The 27,775-nt window shown below is 31.2% G+C and overlaps 1 protein-coding gene across 3 annotated transcripts in view; it reads right to left on the bottom strand.

Moving 5' to 3' along the window:
• Window positions 1-27,044, bottom strand: part of LOC143049630 (uncharacterized) — a 33,540-nt gene extending 6,496 nt beyond the window's left edge. The window contains exons 1-4 of one of the 3 annotated variants that reach the window (XM_076223229.1): window positions 26,921-27,044; window positions 11,950-12,455; window positions 4,772-4,870; window positions 889-970 (exon numbers count right to left, since the gene is read on the bottom strand). In XM_076223229.1, the coding sequence (XP_076079344.1) occupies window positions 889-970; window positions 4,772-4,870; window positions 11,950-12,442 (674 nt within the window). In that variant the 5' untranslated portion in view covers window positions 12,443-12,455; window positions 26,921-27,044. Of the gene's footprint in view, window positions 1-888; window positions 971-4,771; window positions 4,871-5,710; window positions 5,879-11,949; window positions 12,456-14,336; window positions 14,468-26,920 lie in introns of those variants that run through there. The other 2 variants (XM_076223228.1, XM_076223230.1) reach the window with 2 other exon arrangements.
• Window positions 27,045-27,775: the final 731 nt, after the last annotated feature.

Here is a 27,775-nt window from a genome sequence, read left to right on the forward strand (position 1 = left end):
AAAATTTAGAATATGACCTGACCTTTGACCTTGACATAATTTTCATTTTTTTGGACGAAGGATCTTAAATCAAAAGACCCTAGGTCTCTATTACTTATGGTTTACCAGTTAGAAATGCATATCACTTATATCATATACAGTGTGGCGGATCTAGAAATTTTCATAAGTGGGGGTCCACTGACTGACCTAAGAGGAGGCCCGCTCCAGTCACGCTTCAGTAATTCCCTATATAAGCAACCACATTTTTTTCCAAAAAAGGGGGGCCCGGGCCACGGAAAAGTGGAAAGACCTAATAATAATAATAATAATTAGAACAAAAGCTATAGGTCTTTCAACCGAAAAGATTGAAGGTTGAAAGACCTAATAATGAACACATTCAATCAACGACAAACATCAAAAGTTTTCAATAAACAGTGATGCTTGTACGTAACAAACATGCAATTTACAAACTGTATTCTTTATTTTCACAATACTTGTCTAAACAATTGTCATGCAATGATGTTATAGAAAGGGTATTTTATAGGTACATATGTAACAACAGTTATCCTTTTAATGTATTATCACACATTGTATGATATGATTATTCTGATTCAAGGTTTTCGTAAGTTTAATTTTTTATCTAGTCGTATAGGTTGAAGAAACACACAAATTTTGTTACTTGGGAAATATATATAAAAAAATGATTAATGGTATTTCCACAAAAGTCGTTTATATTATTTTATGTATTGCCAATTAAAAAGCAATATTAGCAACGACGTTGAATAATTTAAAAATGTCAAACTCTATAATATTGCGTCACTCAATCACATGAAACTAGATATAAAGAATCTTATTATATATGATATGCATACACAATAATTATTATTGAAAACAGACGTTTATACTTACAGCGATCTCCGTTTTCTATAGTAACATTTAAATAAAACAATGGTCACAACGATTCCCAGCAAGAGTGCGAATGGTGTGTAAACTGAAAGTATAAAAAAGGTTATTCAACCTCAGTCAGAAAAAAATGAATGTTGTGTAAACTGAAAGTATACAAAATAGGTTATTCAACTTCAGTCAGAAAAAAACTGAAAGTATAAAAATGGTTTATACAATCTCATCCAGTAGAAATTGAATGGTGTGTAAACTGAAAGTATAAAAAATGGTTTATGCAATCTCTTTCAGTAGAAATTGAATGGTGTGTAAACTGAAATTATAAAAAAGAAAATCAATAAAAATACAGAACCCCAAGGAATATGCAAAACGAAAAGTCCCAAACCAAATGAAAAAACCAAAAGCTTAAACACATCAAACGAATGGACAGCAGCTGTAATATTGCTGCCTCGGAAAAGACAGTTTCTTATGTAGAAAATTATAGCTTCGACCTATTTTGACGGTCATTTGTGAACAAAACATACAGACATAATAGGTATGCACAACATAACCCGACACGTGTATAAACTAAAAATAAATTAAACACGGTCAAAACATCGTTTCCTAGGAGAACTCCGACTGTATGTAAACTGAAAGTATTAAACACGTTCAGGACAACAGAATGACACCAAGAAAGAATCGGACTTTTTTTTTTAATATTGTAAACCGATAATGACAATGCTATTTTATTTAATTTTTTAAATCTACAGCAACTTCACATTAAACAGTATTTTTTCTTCTACTAAATTTTCATCCTATTACCTATTGTGAATCTTCATCTAAATTTATATAGCGGTTGTTGCATTCATAGCAAGATATGTGTACCCTGTCAACATATCGATTCCATTTAGATTTTCGCAGGTTTCACTTGGTTTCTATCTTTAAATCAGATATGCAAGATATGACCATAGATAAAGTATTGTAAAGTAAGAGTTCTCATCAAAACTATTCGGTATAGTTAATGAATAGTTCCGACAGCTTTTTAAATGAAAAGCAAATGTCTGCAAATGTCCGAATGTCTGTTAGTACCCACTACAATGCATTATTTGGGAGTAGTTTTAGTTGAGCACTTGTGAATTAAATTAATAATTGGTTTTGAATAAAGTCAGAAGAAATTTCATAATATCATGTACATCTATGTGTATGATGAGACTCTACTTTCGTTGATAAAATCGGGATAGATAAAAAATGTATTTAAGTATCTAAGGCTTTATCAATTAAAATTTTTCGTTTTTAAACAAGGGCGGCACATGTATCTACAATGTAGGTTTTATTTTTTGTTTAAAATGCAGCAACAATGTACACATTATGTTGTAGTTTTATAATTCACCAGGTTATATCACTATGTTTAACTTGAACAACAATACGATCGTCCTTTTGATACATTGGTTGGCATATTGCTAGTCCGGGAAATGTTCATCATCTCAGACAGTTGACAGTGGTTCTCTCTTCTGGTATGACTTATAAAACACCTTTCTTAAGTTCTCCGTTGAAAAAATATTAATTATCACAAAATTCGAATTCCAACTGCTTCAGTTAAGATTGACTTTAGATTGGGTAACGAATTTATTCCTTCCCCAATAGCTCTTACATAAACATTTTTAGTTATGAGCCATATAACCGAAAGGATCGTGAAGTACATGTACGAAAATTTATAGCAAAATTTATCTGGCGTCAACATAACGTAGAAAAAAATAAAACATTAATTTCTAAATCATTTTATGGATAATTAAAGAATATTATTCTGTTTTATGTGAAACCAAAATCAAATGTTATCGGAAGTATTGTAATGTGTTTCTATAACATATTTTTTTTTCAATTGTTTTCGGATATCCTTCAATTCAAAATTCTTCGAAATTATTACAAAATAGAAAAGTGTTTCCATTAACATGGTTTTTGCAAAATATAATGTGATGGAATAGATTTTAAAAACGTATTAGTTGATTTATATTACGATATTGTAAATTACATTAATTAAAAATCTTTAACATTTAACATTTAGTAAGTTTTATTAATTCTCAACTATCTATTCTGTGACGAGTAAAAGTAAAACTCCTCCGTGTATCCTTAAAACATTGGGAGACGTGATATGATTGTCAGTTTTATACTCATATACGAATATATATATAAACGTAAATTTAATCTAAAAACCTGCAAGATAAACAACAGATTATATTATACATAAATATTCACAAATATTTTTTTGGTGCATTCTTACAAAAATCAATACAATTTATAAGTTTAAATCATTCATTTTCTAAAATAATCCAAAATACAACAAGACAAAGTCACACATGTGTTACTCCACACACCTTTCATCGGCGGTCAGGGACAACTGGACACAACAAGACAAAGTCACACATGTGTTACTCCACACACCTTTCATCGACGGTCAGGGACAACTGGACACAACAAGACAAAGTCACACATGTGTTACTCAACACACCTTTTATCGACGGTCAGGGACAACTGGACACACCAAGACAAAGCCACACATGTGTTACTCCATACCTTTCATCGGCGGTCAGGGACAACTGGACACAACAAGACAAAGTCACACATGTGTTACTCCACACACCTTTCATCGACGGTTAGGGACAACTGGACACAACAAGACAAAGTCACACATGTGTTACTCAACACACCTTTTATCGACGGTCAGGGACAACTGGACACACCAAGACAAAGCCACACATGTGTTACTCCACACCTTTCATCGGCGGTCAGGGACAACTGGACACAACAAGACAAAGTCACACATGTGTTACTCCACACACCTTTCATCGACGGTTAGGGACAACTGGACACAAAATAAACCCGATATGAGTCAAATAAAAGGCTCTACGTTAACCTTGACAAGTGTCACGTGCACTGTTCCGTCTGGATAGTCAGTTACTTGTGTCTTCACTTAAACAATGCTTGTAAGTTAAGACAATTTTTTTTATAAATTGCTATTGTATATTCTCATTTAAAATAACAGTTAAGGTGCTCTTATTACAGATATATAACGACCCTATACATCAATCACAGATGGAAACCTATATATTGGTTAGTACTTAAAGTTATGCCATTATATATGAATACCTGTACCCGTTAATATGATAGTTTCCCGCTGTATTCTAAAGGAGCAATAAGTACGAGATATGAAAAGAATATAATATGATTCTGTTCATTCATTAATTTAAGTGAATTAATAATTCGTTATTGGCAACCAATTTGGTTCAATTTTCAAAAAGCAAAGAAATATTGCTGATAAAGTATTCACTCGCAAGTGAATTATTTGACCTCACCGATCCCGTATTCAGGTGACCTTCAAATTAAGCCAATATCTTAAGGTTGTTAATGCATGTTTAAATCTTGGCCAGCCACTTAGAAGGAGAGAATGTCAACATTGAAAGTGAAACAAAGGTAAAACATTAAGTTTACTGATTCGACAGATAAAACCGACTTTTTTATGCAATCTATGACATAGATAACTATAAGTCAAACATAGATAGAAAGTTTCAATTATACGAGGTCGCTATTTATTAATTTGTATGTCTATATTAATAATGGGTTATATGACAATCGAAAATCTGCTGTCATCATCTCGAAAGAAAATTTGATGGCGTCAAGACTAAAAAAAACACGAAATTCTGATATAGATATAGTATCGAGTACATGCAGTGCTTACTGTTTATTTGAAACTTATTATTGTAATTTGAATTTACGTTTTGTTATGTTATAAATCAAATATTAGAATTTAAGTCAAATCGGTGAATATGATTGACATCTAATGCCCCTTTAAGTAGCAACGAAGTTTCGAGTAATGCTAAAATTACGATATTAATTAATGTAAAATAGATTAACATACATGCTGTGCTTAATGAAACTGTCCAGAATTCATCATCGGGTCTGGTATTACATTCTGCATTAGTTGAAACACTGGTGACCATTGTAGTTACTGGAATGACTACATTAAATAAAAATATAACAAAGTCACTATATAGAAGTCATATATGAATGAAAAAGAAATTACCTTATTACAAGCAGCTTTTAACTTTATTTTTATTTGTTTTTATAAACATGTATCTTTAAAGCTATTAATGATTATTACGAATATTATGGAATTTTATGCTACTGTTTTTTTCGCTTTTTATTTCGCCATTGTTCCTTAAATCGTAACTACAATCCCCTTCCCTTTCATAAATGTGACCTACCGAATAAGACTATTGACCGGATTTGTTATCTTATAAGCAACACGACGGGTGCCACATGTAGATCAGGATCTGCCTACCCTTCGGGAGCACCTGAGATCACCCCTAGTTTTTGGATGGGTTCGTGTGTTTATTTGTTAGTTTTCTATGTTGTGTCATGTGGACTTTTGTTTGTCTGTTTATCATTTTTAGCCATGGCGTTGTCAGTTTATTTTCGATTTATGAGTTTGGCTGTCCCTCTTTCGTTCCTCTTTGATTACGGACTTTCCGTTTTGAATTTTCCTGTGATTAAGGTAGTATTGTGACTTTACTTTATACATCGTCTAAAGTTTTGATTAAACAGAGTGATCCTAAGGGTCTTTTTAACAAAAACCAACAAGACCATGATTTAATCACAAAAAACGGCGAAAATGACAAGCAACAGTAAAAAAATAGCAAAACCTCAGGTTCTAAAATGAAATAAGTGGTGTTAAATAAAACCCCGTGAAAAGAACACACAACGGCTAATTTTGTCCGTAAACTTTAGAAATTAATGAAACAATAACAAGATGTATAATATCATAAAGATGTTGAACGATAATAATAAAAATACATACGTGTATACATATTCATTTATCTTCGTTTGGCTCCGACATTTATATTGTATATTGATAATCCATTTTTTTTTTATAAATTTATCAAAATGATTCTAATGATAAATAATCAAATTAATATTCAACAAGGAAATAAAAGACTTGTGTTTTCAATTTATTATTTCCTTACTTTTTGAATGAGTGTTTATAGATCAATCATTTCCGGGAAGTTTATACAATAAATTTAATATTTTGTTTCACAGTCTGTCATACTTACACCGTTTAAATAGTTAAAATTAAATAAGCTCTTATTTCGATTTTGTTTTCTTGTCATATACATATTTGGGACGGAGTTTTAGTTTGAAAACGAAATTTGATTTCAAGGGGTGGGAGCTGGGGTGATGTTGGGTAAAGATTTTGAAAATGTATACCCTTGCTTGATAACAGCTGAAAATACAAAATTTATTTTCGAGGGGTGGGGCCTGGGGTGATGTTAGGTAAATATTCTGAAAATGTATATCCTGGCTTGATAAGAGCTGAAAATACAAAATAACATGACATAAGACAGGATTCAAAGGGATATTCTGCACACAAAACTCTGGAAAAATGTGTACAAATTAAAGGTACAACTAAAGGAGTAGGTCCGGTAAGGGCTGATTTTAGCCTCAAATTTCTGACGAAAGATTTTTGTACACTATTTAAATACTTAAGTGTCTATTTCGGTTGATTCAATAAGTTTATGTGAAAGATTTTAACTGATTTACTCATTAAAAACGCTCCGATTCAAGCTTAAATATGAACAATCTATCAAGTATGCAAAAAAATGTCACTTTTTAAATGGTTTTTTTTCAAGAATGAAAGTGGCCGCATCCATGTTCATCCTCAACCTTTATATATCTTATTGTATCATCAAATAAAACTTACATTTCAATATTATGAATGAACAAAAATGCGGCCACTTTCATTTAAGACGGAAACCTTCTAAAAAGTAACTTAAATGCTAAAATTGAGAAGATTTCAGATTTTTATAAATTTGGTGTTTTTTTTATCAGTGCTGTTTGACCTTTTCCCGGCATAGATGCTTGACTGACTGAGTATGTATTGAATGGTAAGTGATGTATGCATTGCCGGAAACGCACTAGCTATATAAACATCAGTTAACTAAACTATTGCCTTGATTTATTTAGGTGTAATACCACCAAATCATAGTACGTCAGATCCGGTTGCATTCGGGAAAAGGTCGAAACATTTTTTTTTCGAAATTAATCCTACATTGCATTGCAGTAAAAAAATCTGAGTCGTAAACATATATCTTTGGTGTTTCAAAGTCAAACTATTATTTTTATTTTTTTTAATTTTAATTTTTTTTAATTTTTATTTGGTGTTTCTATAGAATATTTTGGAAACTTGAGATTACATTGTACATGGTTACTAAAACTTGTACACAGGAAAAAAAGGGGTGAATATACGTGTAGTTATCAAAGGTACCAGGATTATAATTAAGTACGCCAGACGCGCATTTCGTCTACATAAGACTCATCAGTGACGCTCATATCAAAATATTTATAAAGCCAAACAAGTACAAAGACCCAAAATTCCAAAAAGTTGTGCCAAATACAGCTAAGGTAATCTATGCCTGGGATAAGAAAATCCTTAGTTTTTCGAAAAAATTAAAGTTTTGTAAACAGGAAATTTATAAAAAGACCACATTATTGATATTCATGTCAACACCGAAATGTTGACAACTGGGCAGGTGATACCCTCGAGGACGAAACGTCCACCAGCAGTGGCATCGACCCAGTGGTGTAAATAGTTATCAAAGGTACCAGGATTATAGTTTAGTACGCCAGACGCGCGTTTCGTCTACATAAGGCTCATCAGTGACGCTCATATCAAAATATTTATAAAGCCAAACAAGTACAAAGTTGAAGAGCATAGAGGACCCAAAATTCCAAAAAGTTGTGCCAAATACGGGGTGAACAGTTGATTAACAGCCAGTGATGGTTATTTTCTTATATGCAATGAAATGTTAGGTGAAAATTTGTCTATAGTACTGGATAGGATAAAACTACCAATTTTACCAAATATTTCTCTATAAGAAACAAGAATTAATTATGCACAATTTTTTTCAAAGTGCATATTTAACAAGACTTTATAAAAGGGGAAGACCAATTATGGTAATATAGTCAATATATCAAATAAAAAGAAAAACAATAATTTACGAACAAAAAGTAACCTCACATTTAAATTTTTTTTTAAATTATTCATTGTTCAAATATGATTTCAAAAATAGTTCCTTTCTTTTGATTAACAAAACATTTAATTTATATTGTCACTTTTAATATATACATATATGTTTTTCTTGACTTAGTCAAATATTTCGCTACTAGATAATTGTATACATGACCATGACTATATTCATATGATGAAGACATAATCTTTTAATCAGTTTAATTGAGGTCTGGATCTATTTTCATTTGTTTCATATTCTGATATGGGACTCGGACTTCTTTTAAACTGATTTTTACTGGGCGTATTGATGTGCGTTTTTGATTTCTACATTGGCTGGACGAATACGGGAAAAGTTGAGATATAAAAAACCCATGTTTAACCCCGCCTCAGTTTTGCGCCTGTCCCAGGTCAGGAGACTCTGGCCTTTGTAGGTCTTGTGTGATTTTTAATTTTAGTTTCTTGCTTAAAATTCTATGTTTAGTATGACGTCCATTATCAATGAACTAGTATACATATTTTTTTAGGGGCCAGCTGAAGGACGCCTACGGGTGCTGGAGTTTTTTTTTTGCTACATTGAAGACCCCTTGGTGGCCTCCGGCTGTTGTCTGCTCTATAGTCGGGTGGTTGTCGCTTCGACACATTTCCATTCTCAAATTTATTCTTCAAACAATATTTCTCGTTGCTGATAAAATCTATTTTTTGTTGTTATTAATCATTATATAAATTTAAGATTGGTATATCAATCAAAGCTTACAATTTTATATATTGAAATCTATGTTTGAATACAAGAACTTTTAAAATTTGTATTGAAGTAGTTTTAAAATATTGACCTTCTTTTCAAAACCTTTCAACAACATTATTTAATGTATGATAGAATGACATTGTGTTTATATTTATAATTAATTAAAACATCAATAGAGGTCAGTATCGATTATCAAATAAGATAAATTCAAATGAATTATGAAAGTATACTTCAATGAGGAAATAACAAACGGATATGTTCCTTTTGTGATAGCCACATTCCACGGATATGTTTCATTTGTAATAGCCACAACTCCGGTATATGTTTCATATTTAATAGCCACAACCGCATATAATAATATTTTGTCAAACTTTTTTTATTCTTAAGATTTTGTAATTGTTAATAAAATATTTACTATAAACATTGCATTATGAAGATAAGTATTTGTTTGTGAGATCATAATGAATGCCGAAAACACCAATGAAAACATTCCTTATAAGTATGTTATTTTTACAATTTAAATCCCTTCAATTCATAAATCTGATAAATGTTACGACAACCTATCTGTTTCTTTTGTTCAATACACACACCACGGAAATCTAAATGAAGCTATATCAATAATATATTTGTGTTGAGTTATAAAAACTAATAATAAATAATGTCTTATTTTTTTTTTAAATTAACACGTTTAACAAAACGTCGAATTGTTCGAAATACTTAGGATTTTCCACCACGGAAATCGATTACCTTACCTGTATTTGACAAAACTTGTCGTAATTTTGGATTCTCAATACTCGTCAACTTCATACTCTTTAATGTTTCTTTATAACAGCGTCAAAAAGGGGGTAAACATTTGATTACTAAGTAGTTAACAGGCAGTGATGGTTATTTTCTTATATATATGTGCAATGAAATGTTAGGTGAAAATTTGTTTATACTACTGGACAGGATAAAACTTTACTCATACCAAATATTTTTTTTATTAGAAACAAGGATTAATTATGCACATTTTGTTTTTAAAGTGCAAATTAAACAAAGACTAAATTATAGGGGAAAGTCAATTGCGGTACAATTTTTATCACACCTATTTAGTCAATATAGCAAATAAAAAGATAAAACAAATGGAAGATTTCCGAACAAAAAGTAACCTCACATTTAAAATATTTTCATAAATTATTTATTGTTTAAATATGATTTCAAAAATGGTGTCTATCTTTTCATTAACAAAACATTTAATTCATATTGTCACTTTTATTATATACATTTGTATATGTATTTTTTGACTTAGTCAAATATTGAACTACTAGGTTAATGTATACATGACCATGCATTCTTCAAAAATAAAAATAAAAATCGTTGCTAATAAAATACATTTGTTATTACTCATTATATAAATTTAAGATTGGTATATCAATCGAAGCTTATAATTTAATATACTGCAATCTATGTTTGAATACAAGAACTCTTAAAACATTTGTATTGAAGTAGTTTAAAAATATTGACCTTCTTTTAAAAACCTTTCAACAACATTATTTAATGTATGATAGAATGACATTGTGTTTATATCTATAATTAATTAAAACATCAATAAAGGTCAGCATCGATTATCAAATAAGATAAATACAAATGAATTATGAAAGTATACTTCAATGAAGAAATAACAAACGGATATGTTCCTTTTGTGATAGCCAGATGCCACGGATATGTCTCATTTGTCATAGCCACAGCCCGAGCATATGTTTCATTTGTAATAGCCACAACCGCATTTAATATTATTTTGTCAAACTTTTTTTTATTTTTTGTAATTGTTATTAAATATTTTCTATAAACATGGCATTATGAAGATAAGTATTTGTTTGAGAGATCATAATTAATGCCGAAAACTCCAATGAAGAATTTCCTTAGAAATATGTTACTTTTACAATTTAAATCCTTTCAACTCATAAATCTTATAAATGTTACGACAACGTATCTGTTTCTTTTGTTCAATACACACACGGAAATCTAAATGAAGCTATATCAATAATATATTTGTGTGGAGTTATAAAAACTAATAATAAATAATAACTTTCTTTTTAAATTAACTCGTTGTACAAAAAGTAGAATTGTTCGAAATAATAATGATTTTCTACCACGGAAATAGTTTACCTTGACTGTATTTGACAAAACCTGTCGTAGTTGTAGGTTCTCCGTGCGCTTCAAATTCATACTTGAATTTAATTTTTATCTTCTTTTTATAACAGCGTCACTGTTAATTCTGCAGTACATAATCATCAGCCTGATATCTTGTATCAATGATTTTTATTGAACCATTGAGAAAAATTTCACTACTGTTATTCGTTTCAATTTCAACAATACAAACAACCAGTAACTATAAAAAAGGAGATGAAGTATAACTTTACAGAAGAGACCAAACGACACAGAAATTAACAACTACAGGTCACCGTACGGCCTTTGACAATGAGCAAGCCATACCACATAGTCAGCTATAAAAGTTTCCGAAACGACAAATGTAAAACAATTCAAACGAGAAACAAACGGCCTAGTTTACTGATGAGTCTTATGTAGACGAAACGCGCGTCTGGCGTATAAAATTATAATCCTGGTACTTTTGATAACTATTATGTACAAAAGAAAGAACGAAAAACAAATATGCAACACATAAACAAACGACAACCACTGAATTGCAGGCTCCTGTCTTTGGACAGGCACATACATCCATCTTATCCATTGCATTATTTTATAAAAGATTTAAATACACAATTGCATTTTTAACAATGTGTTGTTGAACATATCTGTAACACAAAACAGATAACGAGGATTGATCCATTAGAGCATGCGTACAAATCCTATGTACTGCATGGATTTTGAGTCGGTCAGACAGCTTTAAAAAAAACTTATATTAACTTATATTAACCAAATGATGAATAAAAATTCAATGTTAACGAACTATGAAATCACACAGATTAACCAAAATCAGAGCACAAATCCGATGTACTTGATTTTGAGTCAGTTATTGCGCTTTGAAGTCGGTTTTCAATTCTCCTTGAAAATTCTCTATTTTCCGATTCAATGCACGTTGCACAGCACCGTTTACCCAGTACATCACAAAAGTGTACTTTACTATTCATCAATCTATTTGAACATGTTGGAGTTTTATAGTTACGTTTCTTATACTGATCAATATACTTATCATTCATGTAAGACTTTTTACACGTTTTACAATTAAGAAACTGACTATAGACTGAAGGTAAATAACACTGGTCTCTCTCAAATCTTGACATTTTACCTTCCCCAAATGCATCCATCATAACATAGCGTTTTTCCTGTAATTTATCTTCGTCAAAGACGTTTCCCTTCATTCTTCTAGATGTAGCTATAGGCGGTAAAATGATGGAATTTTGTCTGGTTATAAAACGATATAAACTGTCCACGTGTTTACTATAAAGTCCTTCACTGTCAGTGTGCTTATTTGGCTTTTCTCTTACAGATAATGGTGTCCATTCTTTGTCCAGCTTAGGTCTAGGTCCCCTGTCAGACAAGCACAAATGGACATTCTTGTCCAGTCGTCTATAACGTGCTGTTTCTCTGGTTTCCGCCTTGTCCGGTCGTCTATAACGTGTTGTTTCTCTAGTTTCCTCCTTGTCTATTGTATATGAGGAAGGGTATTTGTTATTTATACCTGGTAATATTTTATTACGTTGAACAGTCTGTCTCACATTCAGCATTACAATTGGAAACCGTAATTCTTTTCTGTTAGGTCTTTTTCGTCGTCTTATCATTTTATAAACTATCCTAAAAAAAGAAATAAGATCTTTCTTTATTTTATTAAACTTATAAAATATTTAGCCCTGCAACTGTATCTTGATACAGACCATCATTGATCATTTTGAGTCCGACTCTTTACTATCGAGTATTGAAAAGGATCCCGTGCTACGAGGTTTTGAAATATTGTACAATAACAATTTTTAGCGACACTTTTGGTTTCTCGCTCTTTTAAAATCTCATTAGGTATTATCACTAATAGTGCAATCATAACTGATGATATAAGTTAATTGTTTGTTTTTGCACTACTGTTAATTTGTAATACATGCAGTTGTTAACAAAAAGCTATGTCGGGTAAACAACATGAAAACATATGTTTGGTCATGTATTGCTGTCATAATTGTTTCGTAAATAATTTTGATACACGAACCCCACCAAAAACTAAGGGTGATCTTAGGTGCTCCGCAAGGGTAAGCAGATCCTGCACTACATGTAGCACCCGTCTTGTTGCTTATGTTATAACAAATCCGTTTAATAGTATAATTCGGTAGGTCAAAGTCATGAAAGGGAAGGGATTGTAGTTACGACGTAAGGAACATATCCGATATCAATTGCGAAACGGTTATTCAACAACGGTAAACCCACTCGTGATGGCGTCCGTGAAATTTACTAAGGGATGATTCCAACTTCACCTTTTTGAATTTTTGGTTTAAATCTATGCCCGATACAAATAAACAAAAGATATAAGAACAGAAGGAATAAGTCATTAATCAACATGATTCCGAGATATTCAATCATTTATAACAGTAATGATAATGACGGCTTCTTTTGTTGTTTGTTGCTTGAAGAAAACTAAAGCAGTAAATTTTAATAAATTGTGTCACCTGACCATATCATATCATAAAATAACTTGCCATAGTCGATTTTTATGTTATACCCTTCATTTTTTCAGAACTACCTTCATTACTTACCCTTACCTATATTGAATACAACTCACTTTTATTACACTTATCATAACCCTAGGATAGAAGGAAAAAGAAGACTAAACTCATCGAAAGTACTCGTGATTTAAGCATCTTTTTCAGAACAAACACAGACACACAAAAACCTGGATAAATACGTAGGGACGTCATTTGTATTTTAATTGTTGCGATCGTTATGTGTAATTTTTGACACAACTGATGTTTTGTAATTTTAAATCAAGTGGCACAGACAGACCATTGGAAGAAAAAGGTTATGACGCAAAGGGACGCATTTTTCGCGCAAACAGATTTCTCCCAAAAATTTATGCCGTGTCTCGGAATTTATGGCACTGTTTTGTTGCATTATAATTGAGGTAAATCAAACATTTTTTTCTTTTGGTCTCATTGCCACATCTGCTTATTTTTATATTTGAAAGGCGACATTAGGAGAAGAGAAGTAAGAGAAGAGTGTAACTCTACGTCCGAAACACATTTAAAAATGCCAACGCATCGAAAGAATTCGATTAATAAAAAAAAATCAAGTTCAGAAGGAACAAATAAAAATTCTACATGTAATGCAAGAATTTTTTTTTATCTATGGCAATAAAAAGGGGTTTTACCCTTCTTTTGTAATTGACAATATTCTTAAAAGCCTCATATTTTGTGTAAAACAAAAGCGCAACAACCCAATACATGCTTCTCTTAAGACACATATTGAAGGTTGAAAGACTTCTATCAAATGACCTTGTATTTATGTCTACCCTACTAACGGTTGGGTAAGTTGATTCCAAACTCCGAGCTCGCGCCTAGAAACGAAATTAGATTGAGTCGTATAAAATACGTCTTTGAATACCTAATTTTATCACCATTTATATCATTTAAAACGACATTTTCTTTAATGTAAAACAACATATACAAAATGAATTTATTAAATTTATTTAATATTTACCTTCCATTTGTTAAAATCCATATAAATTGTTTAGTACATGAATTAAAATTTTAAAACTACACGTATGTTTCGAAATATAAATATCATCTAAATATCAATTCATCTGTTGTGTCGCAAATGATTACATTACTGCACATATCTTATCAAAGTTTGGGTTTAAGGACTTTTAACATTTATATTGAGCTATATAAATCGTTTAAACCTATTGATTTAATTTTCAATACCTTTCAACAACTTCATTTCAAACTATATTGATAGTGTTCTATGTTTATTTTGATAATTAGATTCATTAAACAATTGTAACAAAATATGGCAATTAACTTATTGTTATTGAATTTGGATATAAACACTTAATTTTGATATTAAATATATGCAATGAAATGCAAATATACTGCCTGGTAAGACAGCTTTGGCCAAAAACCTAAACAATCCAAATACACTCGCCTTTCGATTTATGAAGAATCTGGCCAGACTCATTTTAAATATACCACCATGCATTGCGTTATGTCCTTTGAGTGAATACATATGTTCTGCAGATAGAAATTATTCAAAAAAAGAAACTCACAGATTTTGATAAAACAATAATGTTTTTCTTACAACTATGTATATGATAAAACCGATTTATGCCTTGTGCGACATCAACCAAAAATCAATATCAAACCAGGATAGACCAACTCTAGATCTTATGATTCTTAAATTCAAACTGTGTAACTCGGGAAAAAAGCAACCACTGGATATGCTATACAATTGAGAATGGAAATAAGGAATATGTTTCTTAAAATGTCCTAAACCAAGCCAGGCGTTGAAGTCATAAAACTTTGCTCAGTGCTCGGAGCACAAAAATCTTGCTCGAACATTAAATCCAGCATTTTGATTGGTTGATTCTTGAGTCTGAGTACAGAAATTATGCTCGAAAGTTTTATGACCGCAAGTCCAGGAATACGGCATTTGTTATCAAATATTCCGTCTCTATGATTGTTGGCGTTTGATTTTATAGCAGCTCAGTTTTTCTGTTATTCCGTTGTTTTTACTCCTACGGTGGATGTGTTTGCCTCGGTTTGGGTTTGTGAGCAGAACTTATTTTCGCTTAATCGATTTGTGACATTTAAATAGCGGTTTAGTACTGTTGATTTTATTCGCTACGTTCTTATAAATTAAAGTACAAATAAAAAAAAGTAAAATAAGACTTAGACTTTGTTTGTATGTCTGGTATAAAGAATTGAAAAACAGACCAACATGAATAAGACCTGGGTTAAGATCATAAATGGTTATGATCATTTCAATTTAAACAGTATTGATTAATGAAAAATTACAAAAATAAAATGATACAATGTTACATGAAGTTTTATAAATGATAATTTGTATTCTATTTGAAAGTATAATTTGTTTTCGATATATTTTTTTTTTAATTTGGAGAGAGATGAAACATACTTATCGGATTGTGGCTCAGAATAAGCTTTCACACATAAAGTACAAATTACAAAATTCATATTCTTTGCCTGATAAATAGTTCCAAAGTCTAATCATTTAAATTTCGAAAATCAGAGCCGGAAAAATCGTCACTGCTAAAAAAAAAATATGTGGGAAAAAATATGTGGGATAAGGAAGATAAGCGAGATTTTCTGTCCATACAATGCATCGGATTCATTTCCTACTAGAGCTCTGCGTAAGTGTGATCTATGTACATAATAAATAATTTATTGAAGTTTCACTTTAAACTTTTCAAAGTTAAGTCAATATTGTAACCACAGGTTCTCAGTTTCATCTATAGTTGTTCACAAACAATTGACTTCTATTCAAATAAATTTCAATCAACCTGTCATGTATGAAAAGTTATCAAATATATCTATAAGATATTGAGACATTGTTGAAGGATAAACAACGAAGAAAACCATTTTAACCACTGTTAAAGATGTCTAAAAGTCCTATTAAATTTCTAAAGAAAAATTAAAAATGTCGTATACGTAACCCTGGCAGGATGAATAAGAACGAATTTGTGAAAACAAAATAATTTATTCTGAATAAATGATTGTTGAATACATTTTTTTAATTGTCATCAGTAGATGTATGTCTACGTTTTAACATCAGTTTTGTGTACTGTTTGTCTTTTCGCCGGTTTTGGTTGTTTTTTTGCAATGATACTGTGTGCTTGTTTCTGTCTTCTGAGTGTGAATATCCTTGTGGTATCTTTCGACTTTCTTTTAAGCACACAAACGTTGTTGAGCTTAAAAAGGAAAAATAAAATAAAAACAGAAGCCTTTTTATCAAATCCATCAATAGTTTTCGAACGAACCTAATTGGCGTATAAGTATGAAGTTTTTAACGACGATCAATTCGGTTTTCACGTTTTTTTAAAAATGAAAATGAAGGAGATACCAAGCTTTCTATTTAAGTGACAAGTCGAACAATAGAATAAACACTGTTTTTTCAAAGTTCTTATTCAACAAGACTATTAAACAGGGACAAACCAATTGTGGTCCATTTTTTGTTACATCTATTTAGTCAATATATCAAATAAAAATAAAGAAAGAAGATTTACGAACACAAAAGTAACCTCACATTTAAAATATTTTTTATGAATTATTCAAATATGATTTCAAAAATAGTTTCTATCTCTTGATTAACAAAAGATTTAATTTAAATAGTCACTTTTAATATACATGTTTTTCTTGACTTAGTCAAATATTTAATGGTTATTGTATACATGACAATGCATTCTTCAAACACAAACAATAGCTCTCGTTGCTGATAAAAACCATTTTTTGTTCGGTTATTAATCATTATGATTTTAAGATTGGTATATTAATCGAAGCTCACAAGTTTATCTATTGCAATCAATGTTTGAATAAAAGAACTCTTATCATTTGTATTAAAATAGTCTAGAAATATTGACCTTCTTTTCAAAACCTTTCAACAACATTATTTAATGTATGATAGAATGACATTGTGTTTATATTTATAATTAATTAAAACATCAATAGAGGTCAGTATCGATTATCAAATAGGATAAATACAAATGAATTATGACAGTATACTTCATCAGCCCGATCATTCCATCGTTTCTATGACAGTTCGCATTATCGAAAAGATATACCATAGCTCTAACAATCCCAATCTTTCAACGACTCTCCGTAGACAAAAAGAAGACTTCTGGATTAGACAATTGGGAACTGCAACACCGTATGGCTGCAATGACAAAATTGATGGTATAGGTATTCTATCTAGTCCTTCGTGTAACTCGGTGAATGTGATGAATATTTTCAACTCGACTCCTCGACGTAGACGCAGTCATGGTCATCGTCATTATACATCACCTTCTCTGCATGCTGTCTCTATTAATGACCTGCTGTCATTCATACAAAAGCCGTTAGGTATTCATCACATTCGCACGAAACTGTATTCATTACCCCTTACAAAACTTCATTCTCTGTTCAATTTATGTTTGGAATCCACTGTTACAAACCCACATTCAACCCAATACAAACTTCAAGCTATAATTTCGGATATTGCAAGTCACAGACGTTTCAAGCCAGTTCGCATTGGAAAAGATCAAAAAGAGAAAAGAAGGTTTCTAAATCTTTCCTATGCCAACAAAGGTCTCGATGGCGTCAACCTAGGCAATATCCTTCATCATAAATTAGTTCAATCGAAAATACCTCCTTACTTCAAAGACCAGTCTGTACCAATAATTTCTTATACCTATACCAAACCTATTGCAACTAAAATTTTCAATTACAAACGCGTTTTGCAGAATCTCGATATTGTCGACTTCAAGTCTAAACCTCCTGATTGCACTTGTGCTAGTTCCCAATTCATATATAATCCTGCTGGCCACGTTATTACCGGTGACCTTAACATTGTTAATAACACTTCTCTACGAAATGTGTTATCGAAAGGTCCGAAATATCGTGAGCCTAAATCCATCAATTGGAAATACAACTTTAAAATTTTGAGGGACTCAGTCGAGGATTATGCCAGGCAATGGGCTAAACGTGAAAAGGAAGACGTAGACACTCTATCCGAATGGATTAAGGTAGTGAGGTCGTTAATACAAATCAGAATCAAGAAACTGAATGGGTCCATCAATGCCCATGCTACGTCAATCTTTAAAGACCCAAATGTTGCTAAACACTTATCCGACCTCCATGATAAATATGTTGTTGTCCCCGCAGACAAAGCCCCAAATAACATCGTTTTTGTCTGTAAAAGTCACTACATTAATTGCTTGATAAACGAATTAGGTATAGACAATTCACTTGGAAACTCAACATATACCCTCACGACACTTACCAAAGAGGAAATCCTGGATAATCATAGGTCTGTTCTTTGTTCCTTTGGTATTTCAACCAAAGATGAAGAACTGGATCTTCCATCACTGTATTGGATACCTAAACTACATAAGTGTCCTTACAAACAACGGTATATTGCTGGGTCTTCCAAGTGCTCCACGAAACCTCTTTCTAAATTATTAACATCTATTTTATCAGCAATCAAAGACGGGCTTCAAAGTTATTGTGAAACTGCCTATTCTAGAGGTGGCGTGAATCAGATGTGGATACTTAAAAATTCCAAAAATCTTTTAGAGTACATACAATCTAACTCTCTTTCATCTTGTAACAGTATTAAAACATTTGACTTTTCTACTCTTTATACAAGTATTCCACATTCCAAACTAAAAGACAAATTGAAAGAGTTGGTATTACTTTGCTTCATAAAAAAGAACGGCCAACGTAGATACAAGTATCTTGTCTTAGGGAGGGATAAATCATACTTTGTAAAGAATCACTCTGATTCAAACAAAAAATTCTCTGAAACCGATATTATCAAGATGCTTGATTTCTTGATTGACAACATATTTGTAACGTTCGGAGGACGTGTTTTTCAACAGACTGTCGGCATCCCAATGGGAACAAACTGTGCCCCTCTACTTGCCGACTTGTTTCTTTATTATTATGAGGCTGACTTCATGCAGGAACTTCTTAGGAAGAAAGATAAGAAGTTAGCAATATCCTTTAACTCTACTTTCCGCTATATAGATGACGTTCTTTCACTAAACAATTCAAAATTTGGTGACTATGTGGAACGCATCTATCCCATCGAATTGGAGATAAAGGATACTACAGATACAGTTAAGTCGGCTTCATATCTTGACTTACATCTAGAAATTGACAATGAGGGTCGGTTGAAAACAAAACTTTACGACAAAAGAGATGATTTCAGCTTTCCAATTGTGAACTTTCCATTTCTAAGTAGCAACATTCCAGCAGCACCTGCATACGGGGTATATATCTCCCAATTGATACGATATTCCCGTGCTTGCGTTTCCTATCATGATTTTCTTGATAGAGGGTTACTGCTCACAAGGAAGCTATTAAACCAAGAGTACCAAATGGTGAAGTTGAAATCATCCCTTCGTAAATTTTACGGACGCCATCACGAGTTGGTTGATCGTTATGGAATAACCGTTTCACAAATGATATCGGATATGTTCCTTACGTCGTAACTACAATCCCCTTCCCTTTCATGAATGTGACCACCGAATTAGACTATTTACCGGATTTGTAATCACATAAGCAACACGACGGGTGCCACATGTGGAGCAGGATCTGCTTACCCTTCCGGAGCACCTGAGATCACCCCTAGTTTTTGGTGGGGTTCGTGTTGTTTATTCTTTAGTTTTCTATGTTGTGTCATGTGTACTATTGTTTTTCTGTTTGTCTTTTTCATTTTTAGCCATGGCGTTGTCAGTTTATATTAGATTTATGAGTTTGACTGTCCCTTTGGTATCTTTCGTCCCTCTTTCAATGAGGAAATAACAAACGGATATGTTCCTTTTGTGATAGCCACATGCCACGGATATGTTTCATTTGTAATAGCCACAACTCCGGTATATGTTTCATATTTAATAGCCACAACCGCATATAATAATATTTTGTCAAACTTTTTTTATTCTTAAGATTTTGTAATTGTTAATAAAATATTTTCTATAAACATTGCATTATGAAGATAAGTATTTGTTTGTGAGATCATAATGAATGCCGAAAACACTAATGAAAAAATTCCTTATAAGTATGTTATTTTTACAATTTAAATCCCTTCAATTCATAAATCTTATAAATGTTACGACAACGTATCTGTTTCTTTTGTTCAATACACACACCACGGAAATCTAAATGAAGCTATATCAATAATATATTTGTGTTGAGTTATAAAAACTAATAATAAATAATGTCTTTTTTTTTTTAAATTAACACGTTTAACAAAACGTCGAATTGTTCGAAATACTTAGGATTTTCCACCACGGAAATCGATTACCTTACCTGTATTTGACAAAACTTGTCGTAATTTTGGATTCTCAATACTCGTCAACTTCATACTCTTTAATGTTTCTTTATAACAGCGTCAAAAAGGGGGTGAACATTTGATTACTATGTAGTTAACATCCAGTGATGGTTATTTTCTTATATATATATATATATGCAATGAAATGTTAGGTGAAAATTTGTATATACTACTGGACAGGATAAAACTTTACTCATACCAAATATATTTTTTTATTAGAAACAAGGATTAATTATGCACATTTTGTTTTTAAAGTGCAAATTTAACAAAGACTAAATTATAGGGGAAAGTCAATTGCGGTACAATTTTTATCACACTTATTTAGTCAATATAGCAAATAAAAAGATAAAACAAATGGAAGATTTACGAACAAAAAGTAACCTCATATTTTAAATATTTTCATAAAGTATTTTTTGTTTAAATATGATTCCAAAAATAGTGTCTATCTTTTCATTAACAAAACATTTAATTCATATTGTCACTTTTATTATATACATTTGTATATGTATTTCTTGACTTAGTCAAATATTGAACTACTAGGTTAATGTATACATGACCATGCATTCTTCAAAAATAAAAATAAAAATCGTTGCTAATAAAATACATTTGTTATTACTCATTATATAAATTTAAGATTGGTATATCAATCGAAGCTTACAATTTAATATACTGCAATGTATGTTTGAATGCAAGAACTCTTAACATTTGTATTGAAATAGATTTAAAATATTGACCTTCTTTTCAAAACCTTTCAACAACATTATTTAATGTTTGATAGAATGACATTGTGTTTATATTTATAATTAATTAAAACATCAGTAGAGGTCAGTATCGATTATCAAATAAGATAAATACAAATGAATTATGAAAGTATACTTCAATGAGGAAATAACAAACGGATATGTTCCTTTTGTGATAGCCACATGCCACGGATATGTTTCATTCGTAATAGCCCCAACTCCGGTATATGTTTCATTTGTAATAGCCACAACCGCATTTAATATTATTTTGTCAAACTTTTTTATTTTTAAGATTTTGTAATTTTTATTAAATAATTTCTATAAACATTGCATTATGAAGATGAGTATTTGTTTGAGAGATCATAATGAATGCCGAAAACTCCAATGAAAAATTTCCTTATAAATATGTTATTTTTTACAATTTAAATCCGTTCAATTCATAAATCTGATAAATGTTTCGACAACGTTTTGTTCAATACACACACGGAAATCTAAATGAAGCTATATCAATAATATATTTGTGTTGAGTTATAAAAACTAATAATAAAAAATGTCTTTTTCGTTTAAATTAACACGTTTAACAAAACGTCGAATTGTTCGAAATACTTAGGATTTTCTACCACGGAAATCGATTACCTGAGCTGTATTTGACAAAACTTGTCGTAATTTTGGATTCTCAATACTCGTCAACTTCATACTCTTTAATGTTTCTTTATAACAGCGTCAAAAAGGGGGTGAACATTTGATTACTAAGTAGTTCACATCCAGTGATGGTTATTTTCTTATATATATGTGCAATGAAATGTTAGGTGAAAATTTGTTTATACTACTGGACAGGATAAAACTTTACTCATACCAAATATTTTTTTTATTAGAAACAAGGATAAATTATGCACATTTTGTTTTTAAAGTGCAAATTTAACAAAGACTAAATTATAGGGGAAAGTCAATTGCGGTACAACTTTTATCACACTTATTTAGTCACTATAGCAAATAAAAAGATAAAACAAATGGAAGATTTACGAACAAAAAGTAACCTCATATCTAAAATATTTTCATAAATTATTTATTGTTTAAATATAATTTAAAAAATAGTGTCTATCTTTTCATTAACAAAACATTTAATTCATATTGTCACTTTTATTATATATATGTATTGCTTGACTTAGTCAAATATTGAACTACTAGGTTAATGTATACATGACCATGCATTCTTCAAAAATAAAAATAAAAATCGTTGCTAATAAAATACATTTGTTATTACTCATTATATAAATTTAAGATTGGTATATCAATCGAAGCTTACAATTTAATATACTGCAATCTATGTTTGAATACAAGAATTCTTAACATTTGTATTGAAGTAGTTTAAAAATATTGACCCTCTTTTCAAAACCCTTCAACAACATTATTTAATGTATGATAGAATGACATTATATTTATGATTAATTGAATTAAAACAACAATAGAGGTCAGTATCGATTATCAAATAAGATAAATACAAATGAATTATAAAAGTATACTTCAACGAGGAAATAACAAACGGATATGTTCCTTTTGTGATAGCCACATGCCACGGATATGTTTCATTTGTAATAGCCCCAACTCCGGTATATGTTTCATTTGTAATAGCCACAACCGCATTTAATATTATTTTGTCAAACTTTTTTATTTTTAAGATTTTGTAATTTTTATTAAATAATTTCTATAAACATTGCATTATGAAGATGAGTATTTGTTTGAGAGATCATAATGAATGCCGAAAACTCCAATGAAAAATTTCCTTATAAATATGTTATTTTTTACAATTTAAATCCGTTCAATTCATAAATCTGATAAATGTAACGACAACGTATCTGTTTCTTTTGTTCAATACACACACGGAAATCTAACTGAAGCTATATCAATAATATATTTGTGTTGAGTTATAAAAACTAATAATAAATAATGTCTTTTTTCTTTTTAAATTAACTCGTTGTACAAAACGTCGAAATGTTCGAAATAATAAGGATTTTCTACCACGGAAATAGTTTACCCTGGCTGTATTTGACAAAACCTGTTGTAGTTTTAGGTTCTCAGTGCGCTTCAACTGCATACTTGAATTTATTTTTTTTACTTTTTTTTTATAACAGCGTCACTGTTAATTCTTCAGGACATAATTATCAGCCTGGTATCTTGTATCTTCAATGATTTTATAGAACCATTGAGAAAAAAATCACTACTGTTATTCATTTCAATTTTCAACAATACAAACAACCAGTAACTATAAAAAAGAAGATGAAGTATAACACTCCACAAGAGACCAAAATGACACAGAAATTAACAACTACAGGTCACCGTACGACCTTCAACAATGAGTAAAGCCCATACCGCATAGTCAGCTATAAAAGGCCCCGAAATGCCAAATGTAACACAATTCAAACGAGAAACAAACGGACTAATTTATGTACAAAAAATGAAAGAAAAACAAATATGCAACACATCAAAAAACGCCAACCACTTAATTGCAGGCTCCTGACTTGGGACAGGCACATACACCCATCTTATCCATTTCATTAATCGCGGGATGTATAAATACACATATAAGTCTGTTTTTTTTTTGCAAGATGTTAATACACAGAGGTAAATAAAACAATGTTTTGTTGAAAATATCTGTAACACAATACAGAAAACGAGGATTAATCCATTAGAGCATCCGTACAAATCCTATGTAGTGCATTGATTTTGAGTCGGTCAGATAGCTATAAAAAATCACATATTAACCAAATGATGAATAAAAACCAAATGTAAATGATTCTGTAAATTCTATTTTCGAACTTTGAACTCATACAGATTAACCAAAATCAGAACACAAATCCAATGTACTTGATTCCGAGTCAGTTAATGCACTTTGAAGTCGGTTTTCAATTCTCCTTGAAAATTCTCTATTTTCAGATTCAATGCAAGTTGCACAGCACCGTTTACCCAGTACATCACAAAAGTGCACTTTTCTATTCATCAATCTATTTAAACATGTTGGAGTTTTATTGTTACGTTTCTTATATTCCTCAATATACTTATCATTTACGTACGACTTTTTACACGTTTTACAATTAAGAAACTGATTATAGACTGAAGGTATATAACACTGGTCCCTCGCAAATCTTGACATTTTACCTTCCCCAAATGCATCCATCATAACATAACGTTTTTCCTGTAATTTATCTTCGTCAAAGACGTTTCCCTTCATTCTTCTAGATGTAGCTATAGGCGGTAAAATGATGGAATTTTGTCTGGTTATAAAACGATATAAACTGTCCACGTGTTTACTATAAAGTCCTTCACTGTCAGTGTGCTTATTTGGCTTTTCTCTTACAGATAATGGTGTCCATTCTTTGTCCAGCTTAGGTCTAGGTCCCCTGTCAGACAAACACAAAGGGACATTCTTGTCCTGTCGTCCATTACGTCCTGTTTCTATGGTTTCCTCTTTGTCTCTTGTATAGGAGGAAGTGTATTTGTTATTACCTGGTAATATTGTATTACGTTGAACAGTCTGATTCACATTCAGCATTACAATTGGAAAGCTTAATTCTTTTCTGTTTGTTTTTTTTCGTCGTCTTATCATTTTATAAACTAGCCTAAAAAAGAAATTAGATATTTCTTTATTTATTAAAATTATTAAATATTTATTCCCGCAGCTGTACTTTGATACAGACCATCATTGAACGTTTTGTGTCCGACTGTTAACTGTCGAGTATTGAAAAGGATCACGTGCTACGAAGTTTTGAAATATTGTACAATAACAATTTTTAGCGACACTTTTGGTTTCTCGCCCCTTTAAAATCTTATTAGATATTATCAATAATAGTGTAATCATAACTGATGATATAAGTTAATTGTTTGTGTTTGCACTACTATTAAATTGGAATATTTGCAGTTGTTGAAAAAAGCTATATCGGGGAAACAACAGGAAAACATATGTTTGGTCATGTATAGCTGTCATAATTGTTTTCGTAAATAATTTTGGTACACGAACCTCACCAAAAACTAGGGGTAATTTCAGGTGCTCCGGAAGGGTAAGAAGATCCTGCTCCACATTTGGCACCCGTCGTGTTGGTTATGTTATAACAAATCCGGTAAATAGCATAATTCAGTAGGTCACATCCATGAAAGGGAAGGGATTGCAGTTACGAAGTAAGGAACATATCCGATATCAATTGTGAAACGGTTATTCCATAACGGTCAACCAACTCGTGATGGCGTCCGTGAAATTTACTAAGGGATGATTCCAACTTCTCCTTTTGGAATTGTTAGTTTAAAATCTACGCCCGATACAAATAAACAAAAGATAACGAATAGACGGAATATGTAATTAATCAACATGAATTCCGAGATATTCAACCATTTATAACAATAATGATAATGACGGCTTTTTTGTTGTTGTTTGTTGATTGAAGAAAAATAGAGCAGTAAATTTTAATAATTTGTGTCACCTGACCATATCATATCATAAGGTAACTTGCCATAGTCGATTTTTATGTTCGACCCGCCATTTTTTCAGAACTACCTTCATTACTTACCCTTACCTATGTTGATTACCACTCACTTTTCTTACACTTATCATAACCCTAGGATAGAAGGAAAAAGAAGACTAAACTCATCGAAAGTACTCGTGATTTAAGCATCTTTTTCAGAACTAACACAGACACGCAAAAAGCCCAGATAAATACGTAGGGACGTCATTTGTATTTTAATTGTTGCGATCGTTATGTGTAATTTTTGATACAACTAATGTTGTGTAATTTTAAAACAGGTGGCACAAACGGACCATTGGAAGAAAAAGGTTATGACGCAAAAGCACGCATTTTTCGCGCAAACATATTTCTCCAAAAAAAAAACTATGCCTTGCTCGGAATTTATGGCGCTGTTTCGTTGCATGATCATTAAGGTTAATCACACATTTTTTTCTTTTGGTCTCATTGGAATCATGACACATCTGCTTATTTTTATATTCGAAAGGCGACGCTGGGGGAAGAGAAGTAAGAGAAGGGAGTATCTCTACGTCCGAAACAAATTAAAAATTGCAGGAACATAATTCGATCAATAAAAAAATCATGTACAAACGGAACAAGTAAAAAGTCAACATGTTATGCAAAAAATTTATTTATCTATGGCAATAAAAACGGGTTTGTCCCTTCTTTTGTAATTTACAATATTTTTAAAACCCTCATATTTTGTGTAAAACAAAAGCGCAACAACCCAATACATGCTTCTCTTAAAACACATATTGAAGGTTGAAAGACTTCTATCAAATGACCCTGTATTTATGTCTACCCTACTAACGGGTGGGTAAGTTGATTTCAAACTCCGAACTCGCGCCTAGAAAACGAAATTAGATTGAGTCGTATAAAATACGTCTTTGAATACCTAATTTTATCACCATGTATATCATTTAAAACGACACTTTCTTTAATGTAAAACAACATATACAAAATGTATTTACTAAATTTACTTTATATTTACCTTGCATTTGTGAAAATCCGATTAAATCGTTTACATGAATTAAAATTTTAAAACTACACGTATGTTTCGAAATCTAAATATCATCTAAATATCAATTCACAAGTTGTGCGGCAAATGATTACATTACTGCACATATCTTATCAAAGTTTGGGTTTAAGGACTTTTAACATTTATAGTGAGCTATATGAATCGTTTAAACCTATTGATTTAATTTTCAATACCTTTCAACAACTTCATTTCAAACTATATTGATAGTGTTCTATGTTTATTTTTATAATTAGATTCATTAAACAATTGTAACAAAATATGTCAATTACCTAATTGTTATTGAATTTGCATATAAATAATTAATTTTGATATTAAATATATGCAATGAAATGCAAATATATTGCCTGATAAGACAGCTTTGGCCAAAAAACCTAAACAATCCAAATACACTCGCCTTTCGATTTATGAAGAATCTGGCCAGACTCATTTTAAATATACCACCATGCATTGCGTTATGTCCTTTGAGTGAATACATATGTTCTGCAGATAGAAATTATTCAAAAAAAGAAACTCACAGATTTTGATAAAACAATAATGTTTTTCTTACAACTATGTATATGATAAAACCGATTTATGCCTTGTGCGACATCAACCAAAAATCAATATCAAACCAGGATAGACCAGCTCTAGATCTTATGATTCTTAAATTCAAACTGTGTAACTCGGGAAAAAAGCAACCACTGGATATGCTATACAATTGAGAATGGAAATAAGAAATATGTTTCTTAAAATGTCCTAAACCAAGCCAGGCGTTGAAGTCATAAAACTTTGCTCAGTGCTCGGAGCACAAAAATCTTGCTCGAACAT

The sequence above is a fragment of the Mytilus galloprovincialis genome, chromosome 10 (assembly GCF_965363235.1).
Source record: "Mytilus galloprovincialis chromosome 10, xbMytGall1.hap1.1, whole genome shotgun sequence".
Taxonomy (NCBI): Eukaryota; Metazoa; Mollusca; class Bivalvia; order Mytilida; family Mytilidae; genus Mytilus; species Mytilus galloprovincialis.